Below are 26,685 nucleotides of genomic sequence, written 5' to 3' on the forward strand. Positions count from 1 at the left end.
GTGCGGTTCTTGGACTTGTCCATGTTTGCACCATAATCCATGGCTCCTGCTTGTTTTTGTTTTGAAAGTTTTTGCTCTTTTTTAGTAGATATTATTTCTTCATTTCTGTGAGATCCTAAACTCCTTTTAAAGGCTTTATGGGCTATCCTGCTATTTGCAGTTAATTGAGAGTGATTTGATCTCCCTGGAGTTGAGTTAGTGAACTGTCTGTTAAGATGTCTTTCCCCAGGCCCCTGAGTCTTCAATCCAGCACCAGCAATTGGGCCAACTACTTTGTAGCTATGTACAGCATCACATCCTGTCACTCAGCCAGCTAGTGATCGGCCTAGGTGTTTGTTTCTGGTTGCTTTGATGTTTCTGTTCCCTCATTCTACCCCTGGGACAAAACTTTAAGTAAACAGTGGAAAATCTTTTTACAATTTATTTTCATGGAAGAAGGCACTTCTCACACTCTTCCTCTGCAGCTTTTGGTCCCCTTAACTCACAGTAGCTGAATTTCTAGCTCTCTCTTTCTTCTCTTTCTCAGCATTACATTACCTTTCCTTCAGGGAGGTGGTAGATTGTCCACATAAATGAAATTATCCTTGTCTAGTTTGTTTATTTCTAGTAACAGGTTAACACAAAACAATTAACATTCGGTGTAGTCATTTCTTTGTGTCTACCAAAGAGAAAAGTAATAAATGAGTTAATAAGGATCTGACGGGTGGTTAAATTTACATATAGATTCCTCAGCTAGCTTTTTAAACCTTTAATTAAATACATTGAAATTATGTAATTTTCATGTTGATTGTATTGACAATTGCATGAGGCTGTAATTGTGGGCTTCCAGATCTGAAGCCTAGCTTGTGCCCTTTATTATCTTCACTTTCTTTCAGGTCTGTGGAGATGCTAATGCTGTCTCTGAGGATTAATTAATTAATTAATTTGTTTATTTATTTATTGTGGTGTTGGGGATCAAACCCAGGGCTTTGCATACACTAGCAAGTGCTCTACTACTGAGCTACACTCCAGCCCTGAGCATGAATACTTTAAAAATATTTTTTATATATCAATGATAAATGCTTGGAGGAAAAAAGAAATTTAATGCAAATTCAGAAGTTTTTTAAATTAAAAGTTCTGATGTTACAGCATTGTTTCTAGGAGAAAAACCATTCTGTTGCTTCTTCTCACAGATATATTACAGAATGAAGAAACATGCAGTTTACTTAGACTTTTCAAAAACATCTAACTAAAAATATTAAAATGAATGACCTGGAATTGAGGGATTATTTTCTTATATATACAGAATTAATTTAGGAACAGAAAGATGAATGAGTTCTTCTCTTTGGAAACAGATAAATAATAATCTAGTCCAGCAATAATTGTTGTGTGTGTGTGTGTGTGTGTGTGTGTGTGTGTGTGTGTGGTACTCGGAATTGAACCCAGGGCCTTTGCACTAAACCACATCCTCAGCCACTTATTTATTTATTTATTTACTTACTTACTTACTTACAGGCAGGGTCTCGTCATGAAATTCAGACTGAGTCTGAACTCACTATGTAGCCCAGGCTGGCCTCAAGATCAGGGCAATTCTCCTGCCTCAGCCTCCAGAGTGTTGGGATTACAGACGTCCACCACCACACCCAATTCCTTTTTTAAATTTTTTATTTTGAAACAGTCTCACTAAGTCACTAAGTTGTTCAGGCTGGGCTCAAATTTTCCAACCTCTTTCCTCAGCCTTCCAGAGTGCTGAAATTATAGCTATGCACTAACACACCAACTTTTAAAAAATATATTCTTTATTAGTATGGATTAATTTTAGAAAACATTGGATTTCAATATGTTATTTTCATCATACATGTCACATATTTTTGTCATATCCATCTTCCCTTTTACTCTTCCTAACAGCAAATCTTAATATGTGATCTATGGGGCTGAAGGTGTAGCTCAGTGATAGAGCATATATACATAAGGCCCTAGGTTCAATCCCAAGCACCACAAAAGAAAACAAAAAGGGAGAAAGAAGGTAAAAGAAATGCCACAAAGAAAAGCCACAGTGGGAGACATCACCACGTAATGCAGGATGGTCGAACATTCATTGGCTGAGGCCATTATAACATTGTACACTAACTCACTGACCAAGGTTACTGTAGGGCTTGCCAGGCTGCCCCTCATTGGGTGAGAAATTAGTTCTCATAGTTCTGGAGACAGGAAAGGCCAAGATTAAGTGGAGCCAGCAGATTTGGTGTCTGGTGAGGGCTCAATTTCTAATTCATAGACAGTACCTTCTTGCTGTGTCCTCACATGGCAGAAGAGCAGGCCAGCTCTGGGGGTCTTTTTTATAAGGGCACCAACCCCAATCACAGGGGCTCTGCCCTCATGGCATAATCATTTCCCAAAGACCCCATTTCCTAATAACATCACCTTAGGGCTTAGGATTTCAACATATGAATTTTGCGGGAAAACCAATACTCAGACCATAGGGCCACCTAAATACTAGCACGTGATTAACACTCGCTGAAGGAGGATGGGAGGGAAGACTGAGGATTAGGAGAGGCAAAGGCTGTTCCCAGAGCTCAACATCAGCTTTGTTAGGCAGGGGTTTCTCAACTTGGGCACCACTGACATTTTGAGATAGGTAACCTTCTGTTGCGGGGAGGGACTGTTCTGTACTTTTATAGGAGGATGAGCACACCCCTGGCTTCTTACAAGATGCCAGTAGCACACACATGTGAGGACTAATATGTCCAGGGAACACTGCTAAATTGGCCCAGTTGCTACTGCTGTGTTAAATCCACCTGCATGGATTCTCTTTCAATCACCAGATTATGGTGGGGACAATGAAAGGTAACTATTGGTCTAGACAGAGAAGAATTATCTTGTCGTGTTGAGAACACACAATTAGAGCTAAACTCCAGCTATCACTTCATACAAATTTATTTGTACTCACCTACCTTCATTATTCTAACAAGATGCTGGGACAGCTTATAAAACTATTTATGCCTATGTGCAGGACAGAAATCGACAATAGAGCTGGATTTACAGGGAGTGTCTGAGCCCCATCGTGGGTGACTCATGTACTTTCATTTGGCAGGAGGCTTTGTGGTCTCAGGCTTCCGGTGGCCAGACAAGTCCCTCAGCTCTGTGACCAGGTGACCAAGGAGAACCCGTACATCCTGCATGTGCTTGAGAAGAATGCCCATCTGGTGATGCAGATGGGGGTCAGGAGGGCAGAAGACTGGGGCCTCAGAAGTCGGGGTGGCTAGTGGAGGCACAGGCCTGGGTGGCTCTGTAGAACTTGTTTCCGAAGCAGCTGATTTCTGAGAAGCTGGATTCAAGGTGGGAGAGGCAGCAGAGCTGGAGGGACCTGAATTGTAGCACACATGAGAGTGAAGTTGGACTCTGACCCTACTCTCATGTCAATCTTTCTTGTTCTCTGAAAGTGGCTGTGGAGCCTAAAGGCAGCGGGACTTGAAGACTCTAGTGTCACTCCCAATCCAAGTGGGGTTTTTTGGTATCAGGGATTGAACTCAAGACCTTGCACTTGTGAGGCAGGCGGTGGCCCCAATCCAGGTTTTCATCTGAACCTTGGCTACCTGTGCTCCAATGATTAGCCTGATCACACTATATGTCTGTGACTATTCACCAATTTCTCTTCTTTTAAGACAGAATCTAATTGATCATTGGTCAACTCCTTTGTTGTATATGACATTAGTCAAATTCCTCATTCTTTTGCCAGCCTTCACCTTTTTGAGGATGTTCTTCCCAGTCCCCCCTGAGCTACCTCCTATTCAGGATGAGAATCTCCAGGCTCTTTCATTATTTTCATCCTCCACAGCTTCAAGCCTCATCACCCTGGATAATTCCTCTGGCAGTATTTTAGGTCGAGTAGAACTTTCCTAATGGCAGCTCTCAGAATTTACCACAGATGCCATTCCTCATTCTAGATATAATATTTCTATAAAAACCCAGAGGTAAGATAGGGATTCTAAGTTCTGTGGGACAGTCAGGATAGGGCTGGCTTGAGTCTTAGTCTTGTACACCATGGTCTGAGAAAGCCGTTCTCTATTGGTGTTTTCTTCCATCATCAGGGACTCTGGATTGTTGTTCCTGATTCTTCTATGTCCTTTCTTCCCTTTCTTTCACTGAACACAAGCTCATGGACCCAGTCATCCTGTCTCTCCCTCCACATTTACACACACACACACACACACACACACACACGCGTGCGCATGCGCATGCGCACCAAATATAGGAACTCACCCTGCACCCTGACCTCCAGCTGGGAGCTATGTTTCCAAACTTGGCTGTCCTCTGTGGCTGCCTCACACCAGTAGGACCCAGAGTGCTCTACTGAAGCTGTGAGGATCTGGAATTCTGAAGACAGATCCCTGCTTCGCACTGTCTTTCCATCCTTGTAGAAGGAGAAGAGGAGGCGGGTAGCTGACCTCTGAGGGGACAGCTTTGTCTGACAGCTCAGGGTCACTGGGCTTCCCTCTTGGGGCTCAGCTGAGGGTGAGGCTTTGAGGACTGGGGCTGGAAACAGTTCTGGGTTGAAAGATAGGCAAGAAAGAACAGGTCAGCAATCCTATGTTCCAGGAGACCCGCAAGAGGCAAAGCATCAATCATACTTTCTTTCTCATTTCCGTCAGGAATGGGCCCTCTAAGAAAGATCCATTGGTACTTTTCAAGTTCTCTCTCTCTCTAAGTACACAGGACTAGGAAAGAGCTGGAGATGGGCAAATCTGACCACTGTTCAGACATCAAATCTGCAAGTACCAGAAAGTAGATGTGGGTGGTAGGCAACCCACTGAACTCTGCATGGGGCTGAATGACTGGAAAGGCAGAGATACTGACCCTCCTAAAATCCAAAGTAGGCATTTGCCAGCAACCTGCACCTCAAGGCTTCAACAATCTTTCTACTTCCAGGCCAAAGGAAGATGATTTTGAGCACCCTGTCCCTCTTCACCCAATTCTGCCAGAGCCATATGACCTTCAGCTCTCACCTTGGACTGTGACAGACACGGGAGATGCTGTCTCTGGGCTCCCAGGACCAGGGCTCCTGAAGATGCCACTGCAGTGGTAGTGCCCGCTGTCTGCCTCTTGTACCACAGCAATGGAGAATTCTCTTTTAGGTCCAGGGGGACCGAGGGCGGAGCCATCTCGGTGAAAGGTGACCTGAGTCAGTGGCCAGTCTTGCCAGGCCTGACAGTGCAGGACTAGTGAGTCCCCTTCAAATATGGGTGCAGCTGGACCTTGGAGGATGAGCCAGTCTGTGACCAAGAGCAAGAGTGAAGTATCAACCACTGTCTCCCTTGGGAACTCCCCAAGTGATGCCCCCAACAGATTCACCTAAACTTTCTCTAAGGGTCCAGGTAACTCACTCCTTAGAGATCTACCATCATGCCCTCTGTCCCTTGAACTTTTCTTAGCAGTATCAAAGTCCTCTGCCCGCCTGCCTTCCCTTGACCCCCTACTCCCAGATAGAACTTGTAAACATAGAACAATTTTTTGCCTCCAGGTTGAAATTTAAGAGCTATGAGCTAGGTGTGGTGGTGCACACCTATGATCCCACCACTCAGGAGGCTGAGGCAGGAGGATGACAGGCCAGTTAAAGGCCAGTCTGACCTACATAGTGAGCTCAAGGCCAGCCTGAATTATATAGCTAGACCCTGTCTCAACAAATTGAAAAAAGAAAGAAAAAGAAACTTAGAGTTATACAGTGATACCTTGGTTGTAAAACTCAATTCGTTCCAAATTAGTGTTCAAATCGAAAAGTTTGAGAACTGAGCATATTTTTCCCATAAGAAATAATGGAAAACCAAATAATTGGTTCTGAGGCCCCAAAATTACACTTAGAAATTCATTTTTCCACAGCTTTCCAAGTTTCACAATGATTTCTTTCTTTAACTCTATTGCACTTCTCACAGTTTTCCTTTTAGCTTCACTGAGGGAATCACTAACTTTCTTTGGAGCCATGGTTATGATATTTTATGCAAATAAAGTGCAAAAAAAAAGCACAATGACCAATGTTCCAACACACTAACACAAAAGCACCATATGTTGTCTGGGTGAGAGCAGCGCTTAGACCGAAGCGTCACCCCTTTGTGTCTGTGACGAGTTGCGATGTGCGACTCAGCCCCTACAGGTTTTTGCAAGTCAGATTTTCAGTTTGACGATGGAGCAAAGTTACAAAACCCAAGTAGATTTTTTTCTAACTTTGCTGTTCAAGTGGAAAGTTCGAGCTTGGAGCCATTCGACAACTGAGGTATCACTGTATATTTCTTACCACTCTCTCCTACCTGCAAGACTGACCCAGTTTCAAATATGGACCTACTCTAGGGCCTAGGACTGAGGGCATCCTGGCTTGTAGGGTCTGGAGACAGTGAAGACAGTACCTCAAGCCATGGCTAGTTTCCTGGGGGCATTTTCCTGAGTCACCTGTGGAACTAGAAGAAGGGGTTGGGACACTGGCCAGCCCTTCCCATGACCTCACCGTAGGACACAATCAGATGGAAGGGTTCGCTGAAAGTGTAGCCCTTGACCTCAAAGTCAGCTTCCTCTGTGCTGGTCCCATCATCATTGGCGTGGCAGCTGCTCTCCTTGGTGCTGACAGATCCTTCACACTCCAGAATCTCCAAAATGGCAGCTGAAGAGGCCATGGACGAGGGACAGCCAGAAAATGATGCTGTAGCTTAGAAGAAAGGACAGGAAATGGGCCTCTGTGAGGGTTCCTCCTCTCTCCTGGGGGAATTGTCCTTTTCAGAGCAAGAAGAGGGAGATATCAAATACATTATTCCAAGAGACACCTATGGGTCTCTCCGGAGGATGCTTTTGGCCTCGGCTCACTGGTGTCCAGGCACTCTCAGTGAAAGGACTGTGGTTCAGGGAAGAGAAAGAAGAGAGATTGAAAGAATGATGAACTCACTGGCATGACATCCACCTGTTGGTGCAGGAATCAGAGGTCGAAGACAGCCATGACCCCAGAGCCGGCAGGCATGGCAAGAGAGGGAAAGATGGACATTAGATTCTAACATTCATGGGTTGCTCTCCATGAACCACACACTGCTGCACACTACTTTTGTATATTATCTTATTTTATCTTCACAATCTTTCCAGACATGTGATTCATCACCGTTTTGTAAATGTTAAAGAAACAGGCTTTCCAAAGTACATTAAAACACCTAAAGTTTAAAAACAGAATAAAGGATGGAGCAAGGGAGGGAAGTGTGTCTGAGCTCAAGCTCATGGTTCTTTGCACTCCACTGTGCAGATAGGGTCTGGGTCAGTCCTCAGAGGTTCCTTGGGGACTTTTCTTTCATCCTTTTGTTTTCCCATAGTTAATGTGTCTCTTCAGTCTAGACTAGCTTATCCATGAAGGAGCTCTCAGTACCTCACTGTGTCTCTCCTCCCTCTCTGCTGTCCCATCAGGTCTTCAGTTTTCAGTGATCTGAACAGATGCCCTCTGCTGCTTGAACTTCCCCTAGTGATGACAGAGCCCTTCCTGTGTCCTCCCCTCTACCCCGGCCCCCTATTTCATCACTGTATGGTAACTAGGCAACAACACTGTGCCTCTGGGTTGAAATGTAGTTATAGATCTCGCACCAACATACCACCTGTCTTCATGATTGACACAGGCAAGGTAAATGTGACTTCTCCCATCTCTGCAACTGCTCCTTGTCCCCTCTGTCTCTTTCACTCTCTTCCAGCCACCTGGAAGCCACCAGCCACCATTCATAGGTGCTCAGTTCTTTACTCCATCCTGTCCTGACCCACTGCCCTGTCCTCTTCCACTCCCATTGGCCCAAGATGCTTCTTTGACTTTGTAACTTCCCTTATCAAAGCTCCCTCTACTTCCCTATTCACACCATGTCACACCGGGTGTTTTCTTTTGATCTTCTCTTGGCTCTGTTCACTACTCTGCTGCATCTTTTCAGTTCCCCACTGTCACTCTACTGGTCTCTGGCTTCTTCCCTTTTTAAAAATAAAGTCTTAGGGGCTACGAGGCATTTTTTCACTCTGTACGCCTTATGCTTTACAAATGAGAAGACTGAATTCATAAATATTAAAAGTTACTTTTTCAAAGTGACATAGAACTACTAATTAGAAGAGAGGTTTGAAACTAGCATGTTTGATTCCAAGTCTGCAGTTCTTGCCACAAAACTAAAGTGGTCCTTGCCCACACATAGCTGTCAGTGTAGTGGAAGACACGGGTATGTGAAAAGATTATTTCAGCATGAAGAGCGGTACCTCAGGCAGCCATTGAGGAGCTTAACGAAGGCTTCTTAGAGAAGATGCCATTGAGGTTAGATCCCTAAGGATACCTAGAGGTCTTTAAGGGGAAGGGGACTAGGGGGCCATGGAGAGAGCTCATCTCAGGTAGAAGTAGAAGATAAGCAAAGCCTTGGAGACAGGTAAATGTCTGGATTGTGAAGGTGCAAATGCAAGCTGATAGAGGTTTTCTAGAGCACAGGTCACGGGGCTTAGAAGGTGGCAGTAGATGCTGAAGAGGCTTAATAGGTGCCAGGTTTGGGCGGCTTTTGTGTGCAGTGACAAGGAGTTTGGGCTGATAGGCTTGAGTTTTGGAACTCAGGCTGCAGAGCACAGAATTCATTGCAGGACACCAGGCTGACAGATTAGTTAGGCAGTCACTGCACTGGCCCAAGTCCTACGTGACTTAGGACAGCATTAGTGATGTTTCAGGAAACGACTGGCTCGAAGACAATGTCAGAAGTGAAATGTGCCAAACTCGACGCTTGATCAGATAAGGAGAATGAAAGAAAAGGAAGAGGCCAAGTTGTCTCTCAGGTTTCTGGCCCGGAGCTTGGGGTGGATTCTGCTGCCATTAACTGAGATCAGAAATAGTGAAAAATGAATTAGAAGAAGTGGGGGCCCAGATGACTGGTGAGTCCATCTCTGGTCACATTTCACTGCAGGGTCTGTGAGACCTGGAGGCAGACATGCTTCGTCTATAAATGTGAAAGTCAAAAGCCTGGGTACAGCTGAAGGTATAATTTAGGGCTCTTACATATGCAGTTATTGTGGCAAAGTGTATACAGATAATAAGCTCATGAAGGGGACTGTGAAAAGAAAAAAAGAGTAGAGAAGCAAGGATGTAACTATAGAGAACATTAGTGCTTAAAGGGAAGAGGAGATGCTACCAAGGGACCAAGAGAGGTGCAAGTAGTACAAGGGGAAATGGTGACATGGGAGCCAAGGGAGTAGAGAATGCAAGAAAGAAAGGGGAAAAAAAAACAAACCGATCACCAGTGCCCTGTTCAGCAGAGGAGTCCAGCAAGATAAGAGCAGTAAGTGTCAATCAAGGACCTAGTGAGTATGGAGATCATCGTGCCCTTTGCAAACCAGATTCCAGCAGAAGCCAGACTGCAAGCATTGAAGAGAGAGTGAGGCGTGAGGAAGTGGGGACAGCAAGAGCAGAGCAGTCTTTCAGAAAACTTGTATCAGAAAAGTAAAAGTTGAGGATGTAGCTAGAGAAAGCATTGCAGTTGGATGGGACTTTTGAGAAGGAAAAGGCGTAAATATTTTTATATTCAGAAAGAGCCATTCAGTCTTGCACACCATACTTTCTTATACCTCATCTTTTGATCCCCCTGAACAGTGATTCTTTGGAGAGACAAAGTTAGTTCATGTTTCTTTCCTCTGGGTCTTTTCCCAAAGTCAGGCATATTCCCACACCAACACTCAAACACTGTACTTACCTGGTAACATCTGCACTGCCCAGAGTATAGCAGGGGACATGTAGAGGGGCCAGGCTGTGAGGGCACAGCCCAGCTTCATGCTGCCTGCACTGAGGTCTCCTACAACCTCAACACACTGATTTTTTTCAACATGAAACCTCTTAAATTAGAAAAGAAGAAGTAAATCTAACTGTCTCATCTCCACGCACCTGTTGTCAAGTTTGTGATTGGCTGTCATCATTCAGATTTGGCCAGGTTGGTTCTGGCACCATGTGCATCCTTAGGGTTGTGGATGGAATGGCAGCACTCTCAGTTGTTCATGAATCCCCCTACAGAGCTCAGAGCCCTTTCAAAGCATGTCTGACAATCAGCTGGGTTTTATGTGCTTCCTGGGAAAAACCAATGCAACAAACATCCAGGTCACCAGTGAGGCAACAGAAAACAGGAGGAGGGAGGGAACAGAAGGTGAGAAATTGCTTGAAGAACAGCACTGGGAAATCAATGGTGAGAATTCAAGTGCCCTGCCTCAACCCATCCCAAACTTCACATGTTTCTAATGACTAGAATGTAGCAAGACACAGGGGGAAGGGCTGGGGATTTAGCTCAGTGGTGCCGTCATCTGCCTCACCTGAGTTCGATCCCCAGTACCAAAAAAAAAAAAAAAAAAAAAAATACAGGGGGAAATGATTGGTAATGACACCAAGGCAGATATCGGATTTGTCCCCAATAGGCTCTGACCATCCAAAGCCCAAACAATTTTTTACACAAATTTCTCTGGAGTCAGCTCTCTGTTTCTGCAGCATGACACAGGCTGTTCAGTCTCAGCGGAAATCTGAGTACAAGGCAAGATGAGTCCCTTGGGAAAGAGCAAAGGAAAAAAATAAAACCAATTTCCAGGGGCCCTAGCAGCAAGCCCAAGGCTGAGGCTCATGGCCAAAGCTCAAGCCACTGATCCTGAGGAAATTAGAGACAGGAGGCAACTGATAGCTTGAGAAACCTGAGGACCCTCAGGAATAAGGGTGATACAGAGGCTACAGCACCTCTCTTCAGCTCCAGCTGGCCTCAGGGGAGGCCATTGTCTCTGCTTCCACATGTTTGCTGGTTGGTTGAGGTCTCCTCAAGGCTGAGTCCCCTGCCTCTTTTCACAAGGACTACAATCTTTCCTTCCCTGTCATAGCAAGAGCACCCAGCAGGCCCTCAGTACATTATGTGGAGGGGAGACAAGTCATCAGAAGTGGGGGAAAGGCAGTCTTGTTTACAGGCAGAGGGAGGGACAACATGACCATTCAGCTGTGCAAAAATCAAAGATCAGCATGGGCAAGGGAGAGTGGATCTTTCTCAGTCTAAAATAAGCATTTAAAATTAATTTTCCATTAACTGAAAAGCATATGTTTTTGTGCAGGAGGCCCCAGGGAATCCAGAGGTGACTGCATATGGGTGTGGGGGAAGGCAGTGAGGCAGTCAGCCTTGCAGCTGATGTAGTGTGAAAGACTCAGCAGCCTTGAAAGAGGAAGAAAAGTCTAGCCGGCCATAATAAAAAGTCAAAATGAAAAGTGTTTAGATGCATCCTCACCCCTAAAACTCCATAACACAAAGAACTTCAGGCTTACACAGAGACTAAGGGCTTCTTAAAAAAATAAAAATTGGGCCGGGGATTTAGCTCAGTGGCACTGTGCCTGTCTCACAAGCACAAGGTCCTGAGTTCAATCCCCGGTACCAAAAAAAAAAAATCGTAAAAGTCTTTTTCTTCTCATGTTATCTCCTCTCCTTAACCACTCTTGCCATGTCTTCCCTAGACAGAGTCCCTCCCCTATACCTCTCCATTAATCACCAACAGGACCCCACCCTCAATACAGAAAGCAAGAAGACTTTGAAAACCTCATGTGAAGATCATGTTCATTACACTTCAATCACCATAAATCCACTGGGAAATTTTTCTCACTTGAAGCCTGGTCTATGAACTATTTAGAATAGGTGTGATTCAGGGGAGGGGGGAGCATTGGAATGGCTAGGTGTTTATGGAGAGTGAGATTCAGTTTACTGAGTTAGTTCTGCCTTTAGGATCACCTCAAAAATACTCAGGGCGATGGGGCAAGTCCCAGCTTTCATCCCAAGCCCAGTCAGGCCTTTGATGCCCTCCTCTGCTATTCCTGGCTGTCACCAATGGGCAAATGCTTATCTTTTCTTTATTTTTAATTGAGTAGGATACATATGATGAGAAGGTATAAAGAATAACAATGTAATATACACTTTTGTACTCTCCTGCAGAAGAAGGAATAAATTAGTGCTGTTATCCTTGAAGTACCATGTAGGTGCCTGTCCAATTGCATTGTCTACCCTGCTCATCAGCAATCACCCTCCTGATCTTGTATTTATCATGCCTGTTATTTTATAGTTGCAGTAATTTTGTACTTTTAACCTTTAAGTGGAATCATACTGTATTTCTTTTTCTAATTCAACAGAATGTTCCTAAGTTTCAACTTCTAGCTCTGTGCAATTACAGCTAACGAATTTTAATGACAGCAAATGTTCCAGTATGTGATTATGTCAAAAATTATTCTACTAACAAAGGACATGTGAGTTATTTTCGGGATTTTGCTATTAAAAACTGCATCTACACATGTAAATGGCTTGTAGTATAAGAGTTTTTCTCTAAGATACACATGAGTGGAATTTTCTTATTGACTTGCAATTGTCAACATGTTTTGGTGAGTCAATGTACAGCAAACAATTTTCTTTTTTAAAAAGTTAATTTTATTGGGGATTTAGCTCAGCGGTTCTGTCACCTGCCTCGCAAGCACAAGGTCCCAAGTTCAATCCCTGGTACCGAAAAAAAAAAGTAAGCCACAAATTGAAAATTATTTCCTCATTCTTTTTTTTTTTCTGGTACCGGGGATCAAACTTGGGACTTTGCACTTGCGAGGCAGGCGGTGGAACCACTGAGCTAAATCCCTGGCCCAGCTTACTTCTTCACCTTGTGTTTTTAAGATCACTTTATTGAGGTATATAAACATACATAAAATACAAATATTTAAATTGTATAACTTGGATGAATTTGAACAAAAGTGTGTGCCTGTGAAACCATAGCCACAATCATGAAAATAAATATATGAATCACTCCTAAAAATGTATGCTCCTTTGTTCTTCTTTCCGCTTCACTCACCTTCTGGAGGCAGCCATGAATCTATTTCATATCAGGCCAGGAGATTTAACTCAGTGGCCCCACACCTGCCTCGCAAGTACAAGGTCGTGAGTTTGATCCCCAGTACCAAAAAAAAAAATCTGTTTCATATCACTGTAGTTTGGACCACATTTTCTGAGGTTTTATATAAGTGGAATCATACAGCATATTCTGGGGGGATTTGGCTACTTTCACTCAGGATGATTATTATTCATTGTAATTATGATCTGCTTCTAACTTGACAAGGTAATTTTATAAGTATTTCTACTGTATAGTAACACAAAGATATCAATTATAATCTTATTGCTCAGGCAACAAATTTTGAAATAAGATAACCAAACAAAATTATAGGTTTCTTTTGAAAGCAATTTTCTTGGGCTATGGCAACTCTTAAAGGAGTTCTACAGGGCCTCCTTAATTAGATTTTACTTCCAAGGACAAATGGATATTAACAGAACAAGTTCATAAACAATTATGAAGTCTGTTTTTATTTTTATTTTTGGTGTGAGGACTGAGCTCAGAGATCTGTGCAAGCTAGGCACATGCTCTACCAATGAGCTACATCTCCAGCCCAAAATCTCTATTTTGCCCTAGAAAATAATACTGATACTGATAAAAGTCTTCCATTTAACACATTGTCAAACTGGATTCTTGAAGCAGAAGGTCAATGCTCCTCCCTCTTTTGATTAAAGGAGATGGGACATCTCTGAGACTCCTTTTATTAGTTATGAAACTTTGTATTATTTTAGGTTAGAACCTGAAATTTTATTGGTTATCATTATGAGCAAAAAATAAAAGGGCTCATGGAAACTCAATTTTATTGGTAGAAATGACAGAGCTATAATAGGATTTTACCTAATAATAGCAAAATAATTTACATATACCCCTGAGCTTCCAAATCCTATTTACAGTGATACATGCTTATTGTAGAAAATATAGACAACACAGAAAAGGAAATAAATTAAAATCATCTGTAAGTCCTCCACTTAGAGACTTCTTTTATAGATAGTTGGGCTTATTTTCTTCTGGGTGTTTCCCTCCAAGAAGTGGAGGGGGTACAGACTATAACTGATATAAGCCACAGACTGTATGTACTGATAGAAAACATGAGTTTAAATATGTATATTGCAAATACAAGGCTTTCCAATTTCTTCCTCTCAGAATGAGTAGTAGAAATACTTTCCTTATTCGTCCTGCAAAGTACAACTAAAGACATTGGACATTATATATACCACAAAAATAAGAAGGCTCTAAAAAACTGGAGAAGAAGCCAGACCAGCTAGGGACTTGGGGCCCGAGGGACAGCAGGTCAGCGAGTTCCCTGGGTTTTCTTTTTGCTTTGTGTATACCACACCTGGAGCTGGAAAATCCAGTAACCCAGAAATGACAAAATAAACAAAAATCTGCCAGTAAAAGTCTACTCTCTCTACCCAGAGGACAAGGAGAAAGTCAGCCTAGCATGACTGGAAACATTTAGATGATAAATACATGCTCTACTCCAGCAGTAACACATAAAATAAAGAAAAGAAAAAGATAAAAGAAAAACCTGTGGCTTTGTTTCCACTTTTTCCTTCTTTTCTCATTTTTTTTTCTTTTCTCTTCCTTTCTCCTTCCCCCCTTTTTAAAGCTTTTGTAAATGAGAGGAAGAGGGGTTGAAGGCAGGGGAGGGGAACAGGGGAAAAAAAGAAGCAGCAAGCTATATCATGTACAGGTACAAATTCCCTATGGGGAATGTGATCATTATGTATATCTAAAATGTACCAATAAACAATTAATTTTTAAAAACCTGTGGCATTATCACCCACTAAAAATCAGATAAGTAGGGCCGGGGATTTAGCTCAGTGGTTTCGCCACCTGCTGTGCAAGTGCAAGGACCCAAGTTCGATCCCCAGTACCAAAAAAAAGATATAAAAAAATAAATAAATAAAAATCAGATAAGTAGACTCCAGAGCACGAAAAGTACCAGAGATGAAAAAGGACTTTGCATAATGATAAAAGGGTGATACTACCAAAATAACATCCTAAATGTGTATACACCAAACGAGAGAGTTACCAAATATGTGAAGCAAAAATGGTAGAACTAAAAGAAGCTGAAAATTCACAATTATAATTGAAGGATACAATACCCCTTTCTTGACAATTGATAGAACAATTAGAAAATCATCAAGAATATAAAATTCAACACTATTAACCAACAAAATATAATCAATATTTAGAGAACATTCCATCTAATAATAGTGAAATACACATTCTTTTTTTTTTTTTTTTTTTTTAAGGGGAAGGGGTTTATTTGGCTTACAGTTCATAGAGGTTTCAGTCCATAATTGGTTGGCTCCAAGGCTGGATGGCAAACAAGCATCAGAGAAGAGAAACAACATGGCACGCACAAAGTAGCAAAGGTAACAAGAGGCCTTCACCATGTCTTTCTACCTCTTTTATCCAGACCTCCGGGATTAGGGTGGTGCTAAACCACTAACTTGTGTGTAGTGGTTTAGTAATCACAGGCCTTTAATCCCAGCATCACACATTCCAGATTCAGCCACCTCTGAGAAAGAAAGTTCCACTTCATCTGTGTGAGGCTTTGGGGGGAAATCTAAACACAAACCATAACATTCCACCCTTGGACCCCCAAAGACTCATGCATATCCTTTATGCAAAAAAGCAGTTAGTCTGTCTCTAAGAGTTGCCAAAGTCCTAACAGTTTCAGCATTGCTGAAAAGTCCAAGTCCAAAGTCTCCTCTGAGATTTAAGGCAAACTCAAAATCTTAGCTGCAAGCTCCAGTGGAAATGAAAAGAAAGTCAAACATTTCCAACATTCAGTGGCACCAGATAGACATTACCACTTCAAAAGGTACAAACAGGAAGGACACAAAGAAATGGGACCAAAGTAAAACTAAATCCAGCAAACCAAACATTACATTCCACAGTTCCACTTCCAGTATCCAAGACAATCTGTGGCAAGTTGTAAACTCCAAAGGGCTTGGGTGGCTCTGCCCCTGTGGCACTTCCGGTAGTTGTAGCTCCCATGACTTCCTTCTTGGGCCAGCTCTGCTCCCTCTTTGAAGTTTTCCTCAGACAATCCACACTCCTGGCTTCTCCAAACTTCTGGGGTCTCCACTGCACCTTTGGCTTCACACTCACAGCTTCACACATTGCCCTCTCAGGGGCACTCTGCCTGGCCTCCCAAGCCCTTTTCTGAAACCTGTGTGGAAGCCTTCCTGAGCCCACAACTCTTGCATTCTGCATGCACCTAAAACCAGCGTCACGTGGTCTACTGCCAGCTGGAGCAGTAGCCAGGGTTCCTTCCAGTGCCTATGAATCAAACCCTGAGGAATAATTTCCCTAAACCACCATTTTGAAGCAACTTCCTTAGGCCACTGACATTTTGTTTTTGTTTTGTTTTTTTGGTCCACTGCCATTTTGGAACAACTTCCCTAGGCCAACCGCCATTCTGGAACATGATGCTCTGGGGCTTCCTTCTCAAAGCAAAGTCTTTCATTTTTGCAATTTTGAGGCTGCAAAGGGTGAAATCCTGCTGTTTCCTATGATGCCCTCAGGCCATCTTTTCTATTCTCCTGTTCCTTCTCAGCAATCAAGATCTCCTCTGTTCTGTCTTTGCAGGATGAAACTTTATTGGAGCTTCCTTTCTGGCCAAATTCAAAACATTTTAGATTATTCTGCTGGGCTCTTTGCTCTTAATTCCCAATATAGATCTGGCTAAAAGTGCCCAACAGTAGCCATGCCATCGCCTCAATATTCGACTGCCTTGAAATCTCTTCTTCAAGATTAATTAGTCCACCACCCCTAATCTCCGTCTCAGGCAAAGTCTCTGGACACAAACAAAATGTTCTGCCAAGCCATCATCTGGAGTCCACATCATCTGGAGTCCAACAGCCAATGCAGTCCTTCTTCTTAGCAGAAACCTCCTGATCCTGGTCTTTATTGGCCTTCTGGTCTTCTAAGATCTGACCAGAATCTCCCATACAAAACAGCCTACAGCATTCCAGCACTCTCTAAAGCCAACATCTCTGGATCTTTCCTAACTCTTCCCCTACCCACAATCCAATTCCAAAGGCTTTTGAGCCACATGGCCAGGTAATGTCACAGCAACCCCCCCACTTCTCTGGTACTAAATTGCTGTGTTAGTTACTTTTCTCTTGTTGATGAGACAAAATACTCAGCACCAAAAATTAAAGGGGAAGGGGTTTATTTGGCTTACAGTTTGTAGAGGTTTCAGTCCATAATCAGCTAGCTCCAAGGCTGGGATGGCAAACAAGCATCACAGATGAGAAACCACATGGTACGCACAAAGGAGCAAAGGCAACAAGGGGGAATACACATTCTTTTCAAGTGCTCATTGAATATATATTAAGTTAAACCAGCCTGGGATTTTAGCTCAGTGGTGCCACTGCCTGCCTTGAAAGCGCAAGGGCCTGAGTTCAATCCCTGGTACTAAAACAAAACAAAACACAAACTACCACATTTCACTCACATTGAGATTGAACATTAAATGGCTCTATGATTATAAGAGAATATGAATTAATAATTTTTAAACTATTTTTATTAAAAGAAATTTCCAGGCCTAGATTATTTTACTGGAGAATTCCACCAAACATTTAAAGAAGAACTAACACCAATTCTACACAATCTCTTTCAGAATATAGAGGATCATGGAGCATTTCTCAATTTATTTTAGGAAGTTAGTTTATACTGACACCAAAGCCAAACAAAGAATACACATTCTTTTTAAGTGCCCATGTAACACATGCCAAGATAGACCTGGGCCAAACACAAATATAGGCTTAACACACACACAAATACACATACACAACTACACACAAAACAACAGACTAAAATTTCTCATGAATAGAGAGGCAAAAATCCTTCACAAAATATTAGCAAAGAAAATCTAGTAAAAATAAAAACAATTATACATAATAATTGAATGGGATTTATTTCTGGAATACAAAACTGGTTTAGTATTTTTAAATCAATCAATGTAATCTACTACTTTAAAAGGCTAAAGAAAGTCACAGGATTAAAAAAAGAGAAAGAGAGCATTCAAGTGACTGGAGTGTAGCTCAGTGATAAACCACTTGCATTGCATGCACAAGGCCCTGAGTTCAATCCCCAGACTTCAATCCCTAGCACGATCAATTTTAAAAAATAGCATTCAACAAAATTATATAAAGTCTCAGTGCTGAGCATGGTGGAGCATGTCTGTAATCCCAGCTATTTAGGAGCCTATGACAGGTGGATCAAAAGTTCGAGGCCAGCCTGGGCAACTTAGTGAGACCATCTCAAAATTTAAAAAGAAAATAAATGTAGCTCAGCACTCCTAGGGTTCTGTCCCCAGTACCACACACACACACAGAGAGAAAATAAAGGTGAGGGTAATAAGAGAGACCTTCCTCAACTTGATAAAGAACATCTACAGGCCGGGGATTTAGCTCAGCGGTTCTGCTGCCTGCCTCACAAGCGCAAGGTCCTGAGTTCAGTCCCTGGTACAAAAAAAAAAAAAAGAACATCTACAGAAACTGTCAGCTAACTCCATATTTAACAGTGGAAGACCATAGGCTTTTCTCCCAAGATTGGAAATAAGTCTGCTCCCATCACTCTTTTTCAACTCACTCCTTGAATTTTGACTAGAAATTCTAGTCAGAAAAAAAAAGGTATCAAGATTGGGAAGACAAGGGCTGGGGATTTAGCTTAGTGGTTCTGCTGCCTACCTCGCTAGCTCAAGGTCCCGAGTTTGATCCCCGATACCTCCCCAGTACCAAAAAAAAAAAAAAAGATTGGGAAGACAAATAAAAAATGCCACTACTCATGCATGACATAATTATCTACATAGGAAATCCCAAGAATCCATAAAAACCGCCTACAATTGGCAGGCATGGTGGTGCATGCCTGTAATCCTAACATTCTGGGGCTGAAGCAGGAAGATCACCACTTCCAAGCCAGCCTCGTCTGTTTGAGGCCAGCCTGGAGCATAGTGAAACCCTGTCTCAAAAAATCAAAACAAAACAAAAAAAATTAATTGTATTTCTATATGTCAATAATGAACATATGGACTCTGAAATTAGAAACACAAGGGCTGAAGATTTAGCTCAGTGGTTTCGCCGCCTGCTGCGCAAGCGCAAGGACCTGAGTTTGATCCCCAGAACCAAAAAAATAAGAAATTAGAAACACATTACCACTTACAATCACAAAAAAGAAATACAAATCTAAATCTATAAATATACAGGCCTTTTGTGAGGAAAACTATACAATATCAATGGAAGAATATTTTTTAAAAATCTAAATAAGTGGAGAGACCTATGATTATTGTGGATTGGAAAACTCAACATCATAAAGAAGACATTTCTGCCCAAACTAATATAGAGGTCAAAATCCTAGTGAGTTTTTTTGTAGATTTAAACACATTTTTCTAAAATGTACATAGAAACACAAAGGAATTAGAACAGCTAAAACAACTTTGAAAAGGAATAAAATGAGAGGAATGTCTAAATTATTTCAAGACTGACTGCATAGCTAGAATAATTAAAACTGTATGAGTCCAAGTACAGTGGTGCACACCTATAATCCTAGCCACTCAGGATGAAGAGTCAGGAAGATCTCCTGAGCCCAGGAATTGGGGCTATAATGCATTTTGCCATTTGGATTACCAAACTGTTTCAGTGGTGGGATCACTTCTGTGAAAAGTTACTGTATTCCATCTTAGGTAACATACCAAGACCTCACCTCTTAAAAGAAAAAAATATTAGAAATAAGAATATTGTTCAGGCTAAAAATTATTACAAAATTCAGAGAGACTACAAAATGTGAGATAGAAAGCAAAAGGAAGGCAATTTAAAGAATTTCAAAGGCAATTCTATGAAAAGACCAATAAAATAAACCTTTGGCATGTCTGATTAAGATAAACAGATATAAAGAGGTCTCTTTTTCCTTCACCCATTTAACAATAATACTTTGTCCAGTATCTCGGAAGTAAGGTTGAGATGAGCAGAAATTGTGGCCATGTTGTTACAGGGAATTGAATTAATTTCCCTAAAGAGAGAAATGCTAACAAGAAACGAGCTAATTTTCCTGGAAGTCCCTAGGAAAGCTTCCGAAACTCGAAGGATCATGTATCATAAAAGATATGGATAGAAATGATTTTGAAAATGAAAAGATAGTTGTAAAGTCAGATTAAGGAGAAGTTACACTCTAAGCCCTTTCTCCTACACAGAGTGACTAATTTTACCCTAGCGTGGTTTAATTCTCAGGCATTGACCCAGCCAGCAGCTGTAGGTGAATTCAAGTGAGATGAGCGAATCTCGGGTAGGGCACCCGTGGCAGCTGCTATGCCACACATGCATCTTGTTTAAGGATGTCTCTGGCATACGTGCTCTAGCCAAGCAAAGAAATATACCGAGAAATAAGCAGATGTAAGATTCTGGAAATAGGGGGTTTAATGCCAAAGACCGATGAAGAAAAGTCCCAGGAAAACAGCTGTGCACGAGGTCTGGACTCTAGGAGGGACATGTTGCTGAAGAAAAAGAAAGAGTAAGAAACATAAAAACCACTTGATGCATTTTACCACATGGAAAATAACAGTAATATCAGGAACACTTTAAAAAATCTTAGGAAAGGGCCAGGGATTTAGCTCAGTGGTTCCGGCACCTGCCTTGAAAGCGCAAGGTCCCGAGTTTGATCCCCGGTACCAAAAAAAAAAAAAATCTTAGGAAAAGCTAACAAAACAAACAGAAAACTAAGCAAATGACAAAATGAGGCATTCATTATCTCTACGGGGGAAAAAGATTGCTTAAAAAAAGGATATGTAATCAGACAACATTGTCTCAATAATAAACAGTATTTGTAAGGTTTTGATAAAGCTACAAGGGAGTACAATGGACCCTTGATTTACGAACTCAATTCATCCCCAAGGGCTGATTGTGACTCAAGTTGGTCAATTGGCTTCAAGTCTCTCTCCTGTATAATTTTAGACCATACTTTCTTCCAGGCAGATCTCAGTGTCCTTAGAGAGAAATCGCCCCCATGAGCTCTCAATTAACCCCACACAAGAAAGGATGTTGTAATGTTCCTTCCAGAACCCTTAAGGGTTAAATCTGTATCTGAGACCAACTGGAACCGCAGCGGCTATCATTTGGGTCATAACTCAAGACTTTGGTTGAAAGTTAAAACTAAAATTCCAGTCAGTCATAAGCCAAGTTGTTCATATGCCAGGCTGGTTGTAGCTCAAGGGTCTACTATACTTGGTAGGAAAAGTGGATTGGATGTGAGTTAGCATTGTATAAAAAAAAGTGTCCTCATGTTCTATAGTGGGAAATCATGGATAATATCTTATGCCGACAAATGAAGAAATAGCATCATATTGCATTGTTTGGAAATATGGTGGTAAACTAGCAGAAGATGTATTCTACTTAAAAGAGTTGCAAATGGTTACCTCTGGGGGGAAGGACTGAGGGGATGTGAGGGAAGGAATATGAAACAATCATTTCTTGCATTTGATCATATAATTCAAATCAAATGTGTATTACAAAATAAAATTTTATTTTAAAACTAAAGGATTCTTTACACATACATTTAAAGATATTCACAATCAGAAAAATCACGCAGGCCACATTTACTGTGCAATTTGAGTGAAACATTTAAAAAAATAGTATTCATTCCTTCTTGAAGACAAAGCAAAGAAGAACAATAAAATGCTTCTAAATAAATCTTGGGGAAGGAGAAAATAAAATTAAAGTTATAGATTGTTTAGAAATAACATTGATAGGAATAGCCGGGTGTGCTGGTGCATGCCTGTAATCCGAGCACTCCAGAGGCTGAGGCAGGAGGATCACCATAAGTTTGAGGCCTGTCTGGCCTACATAGTGAATTCAAAGCCAGCCTGAACTAAATAGTGAGATCCTGTTTAAAAAAAAAAAAAGAAAAGAAACAATATTGACAATAACGCATATAAAAATCAAAGGGATGTGGCCAAAATAGCATTAAATTTACAGCTTTTCATAATTTGTTTGAAAATAAAAATTTAGAAATAAATAACACAGTACATCTAAATAAAGAAGAAATAATACATTCAAAAGCAAATAAAAGGCAAAGTATTTTATCAATAAGTCAAAAGCTGAAACAAGGCTAATAAAATCTTTGGCAAGTCTGATTAAGATGAACAGAAATATAGTGGTTGACTCTCAACACTCATTCCACTTGAAATGATTAAGCTACTTAAGTTATGGTAGGCTGGGTCTCCTTTTTAGTAAGTGATTTAGGAATGGCCCATCCTGAACAATACAATATGATGGGAAGATTACTGGAGAGTTTCTCAGAAAATTTTACTCTCAAGAGACATATAAAAGAGGTAGTCAGTCCCTTTCTCTGTTAGTCAGCTTTTCATGCAGAAAAGAAATGCTTGGCATACACAGCTTAAAGAAGGAAATGGTTTGTTTTGGATTCATGGTTTCACATGTTTCAGTCCATGATTGGCTGGCTCCAATGTAGAAACATCATGGCAGAAGGGCATGGTGGAGAAAAGCTCCCCATCTCATGCCATCCAGGAAGCAGAAAACAGGGGAAGAGCCAGAGAGAAAGGTGCCAGGGACCAAATATAGTCCACAAAGCCATGGCCCTATGGCGTACTTCCTCCAACCAGAGCCCACCTCTCATAGCCCATTCAGCTATAAACTCATCAATGGGTTAACCCATCAAGGAAGTTAGTACCCTTGCAATCCAATCACCCCTCCAGGTATATCTTAATCTGTTCAAGTTGACAATCAGGACTGACCGGCTTACCTTCTTTTCCTAGATACCGGGGAATGTTCAGAACTGCTATAATCATGTTGTTGCTAACATAAAGGAAGTGCCCAGAAAATTGCAGGAAAGCAGAACCGAAATCCTGATGTAGAGATACTCTATATCTGGACTTTTTGTTATGCAAGATAGTATGTTTCCTTATTATTTAAACCAAGTAGAATCATGATTTCCTGTTTTTTCCAACTGAAGTCATTTTAACTGATGAAAGAAAACCAACAAGCTAGGAATGAGAGGGAGGCGTATGTATAAACACATAAATTATTTAAAAATATAGAAAAAAACACAGTGTACTACCACATATTAATACAATTTAGAACTTCCCAGGAAAGTAAGCCTTTTCAAAATTGACTCCAAAAAAGAGAAATTCTAACCAGATCAATAATGACAGGAGAGGAAAAAAATAATAATAATGACAGAAGAACAAAAATTTTGTCAGAGATCTATTGCAAAAAGTACCAAGCCCATATGATATAGAATTCTATCATTGCTAACACTTGGGAATGAAGAGCTATCACTTAGGAAATCTAAATATAATATAGATGTCAAACTTTAACAACCTAGACATATGATATAATTCTACCAAAATCGTAGTGACATTATGGAATTTTAAATTCCATCTGGAAGAGAAGCAAAATGGTAGCAGGCAAAATTTTGAAACCAAAAAAAAAGAGAAAATTTGAATTTCTATATAGAAAAGTACACTCTAAAGTTACAATAGATAAAAATGTGCTATTGATCCAGAAATAGACAAATTGAACAATGTTACAAAAGAGAGGCCAAAAATAAACTTATATTTGTGAATTTAGAATGATAAATATAGCATTTCAAATCACTGACTTATTCCATAAATGACATTAGGATAATTAACTTCCATATGGAAAAAATTGTGTTTGGGCCTTACCTTATACAAAATCTAAAAATAAGTTCCAATTGTATTAAATAAATTAATTTTTTTTTCAATAGTGGGGATTGAACCCAGGGGCTCACGCACGGTAGGCCACTGGGTGACATCTCTAGCCCTTATTTTAAGATATTTTTAAAGCATTTAAGAGTGCTGGGTAAATTCAGTAAGATTTCAAGAAAAGGCAATAAATATGTTACATTTTCAAACTCTTAAAGTGAAGAAAGCTTTCTTGGTGCTGCTATTACAAAATACCACAAATTGGGTAATTTATAGTTGTCAGATATAATTTTTCAATTCATCTTCTGCAGACAGGGGAGCCCAAGGTCAAGGGGCCAACATCTAGTGAGGGCCTCCTTGCTGTATCATCCCATGGCCAAAGTATAAAGGGAGGGTGAGAGAGGGTGAGAAAGAGGCCAAACTCATCCTTTTATAAAGACCCTCAGAGTCTAATCACTTCTCATCAGGGGCCACCTCTTAACTCTGCTGCATTGGTAATTAGGTTTGCCACACATTTTGGGGGGGGCATTCAAACCATAGCATTTAAGCCTATCATATAACAAAGAAATTGTAAACGAAAAGTTTCATTCACTGATTCATTCAACACAAAGTTATTGCATTGTTCTAGTCCCCGGAACACGCCAATAAAGGCAAACACTCTGGCCTCATTGACTTTCTATTTTAGTGTGTATGACTGTAAATATCTCAAAAAATACCTGATAGTTACATATAATGATAGATATCATGGAAGAAAGAAAAACATAGTAATAGTAGTAAGAGGGAGAGTGTTCAGGAGAAGCCTTGCTGAAACTCCCCAGGGTCCTTATTGTCACCTGACTTTATTTGTATTTTGAGTCTGGATTGAACCACTCAGATCCATGCCAGGAATCTTGGTTACAAGCTCAAGGCAGAAGTTCCCAGAGGGGTTTGTATGCACCCTGGCCATGTACACAACCCAGCCAATTTAACCCATTGGGCTCTTTGGAAAAAAACTACCAGTAGAGAAACTGATCCTGGGGGGATCACCTGTCAAGTTTCAGACTTTAAATAGCATAAAATTATAAATCCCACTGCTAAGAGTGGGATTAGTGTAGTTTATCTTAACTAAGAGTAAAACCTGGCCACCCAGGAGTCTCGCTGAAACAGAGATAAAGCTTTTCCAGCCATGATACCAATCAACTCATCTTTGAAGGATCTCAGAAATTACAAGAAATAGTGCAGATTCATGGAGGTAGGAAGTTTGTCTCATCTGGGTAGTGCAACTGGGATGAATGAACTTCACCTGCCTTCAGTCTTAGCACTACTCTGCTCAAGATTAAACCCCAGGGAAACAGAGCCTGCTTGGCCCAGCTTGGCTGTGTGTTCTCTTCAGGAATCAGAGATAAGGTAACCACCTACTCACATGGACTGAGGGTGCAGGGAGAACCATTGTGCCAATGTAAAATTGGGCTCTGTTCCAAAATAAGGGGGAGTTAATGATGGGTATAGAATATTAACACACCTCATTATAATAAATTGGCAAAAACTAAGAATACCCTATATTTTGGTACCAGGGATCGAACTCGGGTCCTTGCACTTGCACAGCAGGCAGCAAACCACTGAGCTAAATTCCCAGCCCCTAAGAATGCCCTACATTGACAAGGGTGTCAGGAAGTAGGAAACCTAATTTATTTTGAGAGAGCCTGTAAATAACAATATAAGAATATTTTTGAGCAATTCTTCTCTAGATATTTAACTTGCAGAGATATCCACACATGCAGCCAAAATATCATCCAAGGATTTTGTCCATTGTGGAATATAATGAAAAGTTTGAAACATTTAAATGTTAGCATAGTATCTGTACTATGGAAAACTATATTATCCTTAAAAAGAAAATACTTCCTTGGAAAGAGCTCCACAAAGTATTGTTAAACAAAGTAAGGGGCTGGGGATTTAGCTCAATGGTTCTGCCACCTGCCTTGCAAGCGCAAGGTCCCAAGTTTGATCCCTGGTACCAAAATAAATAAATAAGCTAACTGCATAACCATATATAAAATATGATCCCACATATGCATTAATATATATTAAATATACATACCAAAAAGGAGAATTTTTTTTTTGGTACTGGGGTTCAAACTTGGGTCCTTGCACCTGCAAGGCAGGTGGCAACACCACTGAGCTAAACCCCCAGCCCCCAAAAGAAGAATTTTTAATGCTTAATAATTTAAAACTCTCTGAATTCTAAAGCAAAATGTGATTGTGAGACCACAGAGAGTGAGTATCTTAGAAATCTATGGATACTACTGTTATGCCTTGTATTTAGATGTCACCCCAAGGCCTCATGCACTCATAAGTGGGGCTTTTCAGACACGGCTGGATCTACAGTGTGTGAATATAGATTAAGGGTGTGAGATAACCAAATTAGTCCACTGATTGGTTTAGCATAGTTCTTGGTGTGGATAATGGGAAGGCCCACCCTGGATGTGGATAGCACCAATCAATTAGTTTTTAGCCTGTATGGGCTAAAAGAGAAAGGAAGGCTCCGTGCTGCTGGCTGCTTCCTGCTTGCCATGCCATGGACTGTTTCTCCTCTACCCTTCCATTCTACTCTGCCTTGGAGCCAGACAACTATGAACTGAAACCTCTACAAACTGTGAGCTAAAATAAATCTTTCCTCCTTTAACTTGTGGGTGTCAGATATCTTATTCCAGCAATAAGAAAGTAACTAAGATAACTACCCAACAAAGGAAGTTGAAAAAATCCTAAATGCAAGAAAAATGTTTCACAATGATATTGTGATAATGCACAGAAAATGAAGTCTTTTCCAGGACACTCACCAAATTCCCAAGAATGCCACAGTCATGTTGGTAACCTACCAGGGATGGCTTCTCTGAGGTCACAACCTTCCAGTAGCTACCATGGGAGTAAATAGCAGAGCAGGAAGTCAGCATTCTCTAGTGAGGACTCATTTGTGGTTTGACTTCCTAAGAACTTGTGTTGCAAAATAAAGTGATTGTTTTGTTTGCCATAGGAGAAAAGGGAAGAAGACATGGAAACAAGCATACAAGTGCATTGGAAGAAAAGAATTCAGTTTTAAGAAATGGGGCACTCACCCTATAGTCCAAATCCCCATC

At 41.0% G+C, this 26,685-nt stretch overlaps 1 protein-coding gene across 5 annotated transcripts; it reads right to left on the bottom strand.

The window, feature by feature from the left end:
• Positions 1–51: 51 nt before the first annotated feature.
• Positions 52–26,660, bottom strand: Fcrla (Fc receptor like A). Of its 5 annotated transcripts, none has more exons than XM_087190880.1 (6): positions 22,651–26,660; positions 9,699–10,066; positions 6,476–6,673; positions 4,986–5,252; positions 4,243–4,527; positions 52–3,346 (listed from the first exon to the last, which is right to left on the bottom strand). In XM_087190880.1, exons 2-6 carry the CDS (start codon positions 9,775–9,777, stop codon positions 3,063–3,065), a joined length of 1,113 nt encoding a protein of 370 aa, XP_087047006.1. In that variant the 5' UTR covers positions 9,778–10,066; positions 22,651–26,660; the 3' UTR covers positions 52–3,062. The 5 variants fall into 5 exon arrangements, with proteins under 5 accessions (XP_087047006.1, XP_087047004.1, XP_087047008.1 ...); XM_087190878.1 differs by lacking the exon at positions 22,651–26,660 and adding an exon at positions 15,158–17,798; XM_087190882.1 differs by lacking the exon at positions 22,651–26,660 and adding an exon at positions 15,158–17,788 and having other exon boundaries at positions 9,887–10,066.
• Positions 26,661–26,685: the final 25 nt, after the last annotated feature.

Source organism: Heterocephalus glaber, unplaced genomic scaffold, assembly GCF_053883595.1.
Source record: "Heterocephalus glaber isolate CG9 unplaced genomic scaffold, H.glaber_assembly_v1.0 deba00001561, whole genome shotgun sequence".
NCBI classification, from domain to species: Eukaryota; Metazoa; Chordata; class Mammalia; order Rodentia; family Bathyergidae; genus Heterocephalus; species Heterocephalus glaber.

Coding starts and splice junctions, on each gene's coding strand:
- Fcrla (XM_087190880.1), bottom strand. CDS start 9,777: ATGAAGCTGGGCTGTGCCCTCACAGCCTGGCCCCTCTACATGTCCCCT. Junction 5,253..6,475: donor CCATCTGATTGTGTCCTACG/GTGAGGTCATGG, acceptor TCTTGGTCACAG/ACTGGCTCATCCTCCAAGGT. Junction 4,528..4,985: donor CGTGTCTGTCACAGTCCAAG/GTGAGAGCTGAA, acceptor CTTTCAACCCAG/AACTGTTTCCAGCCCCAGTC.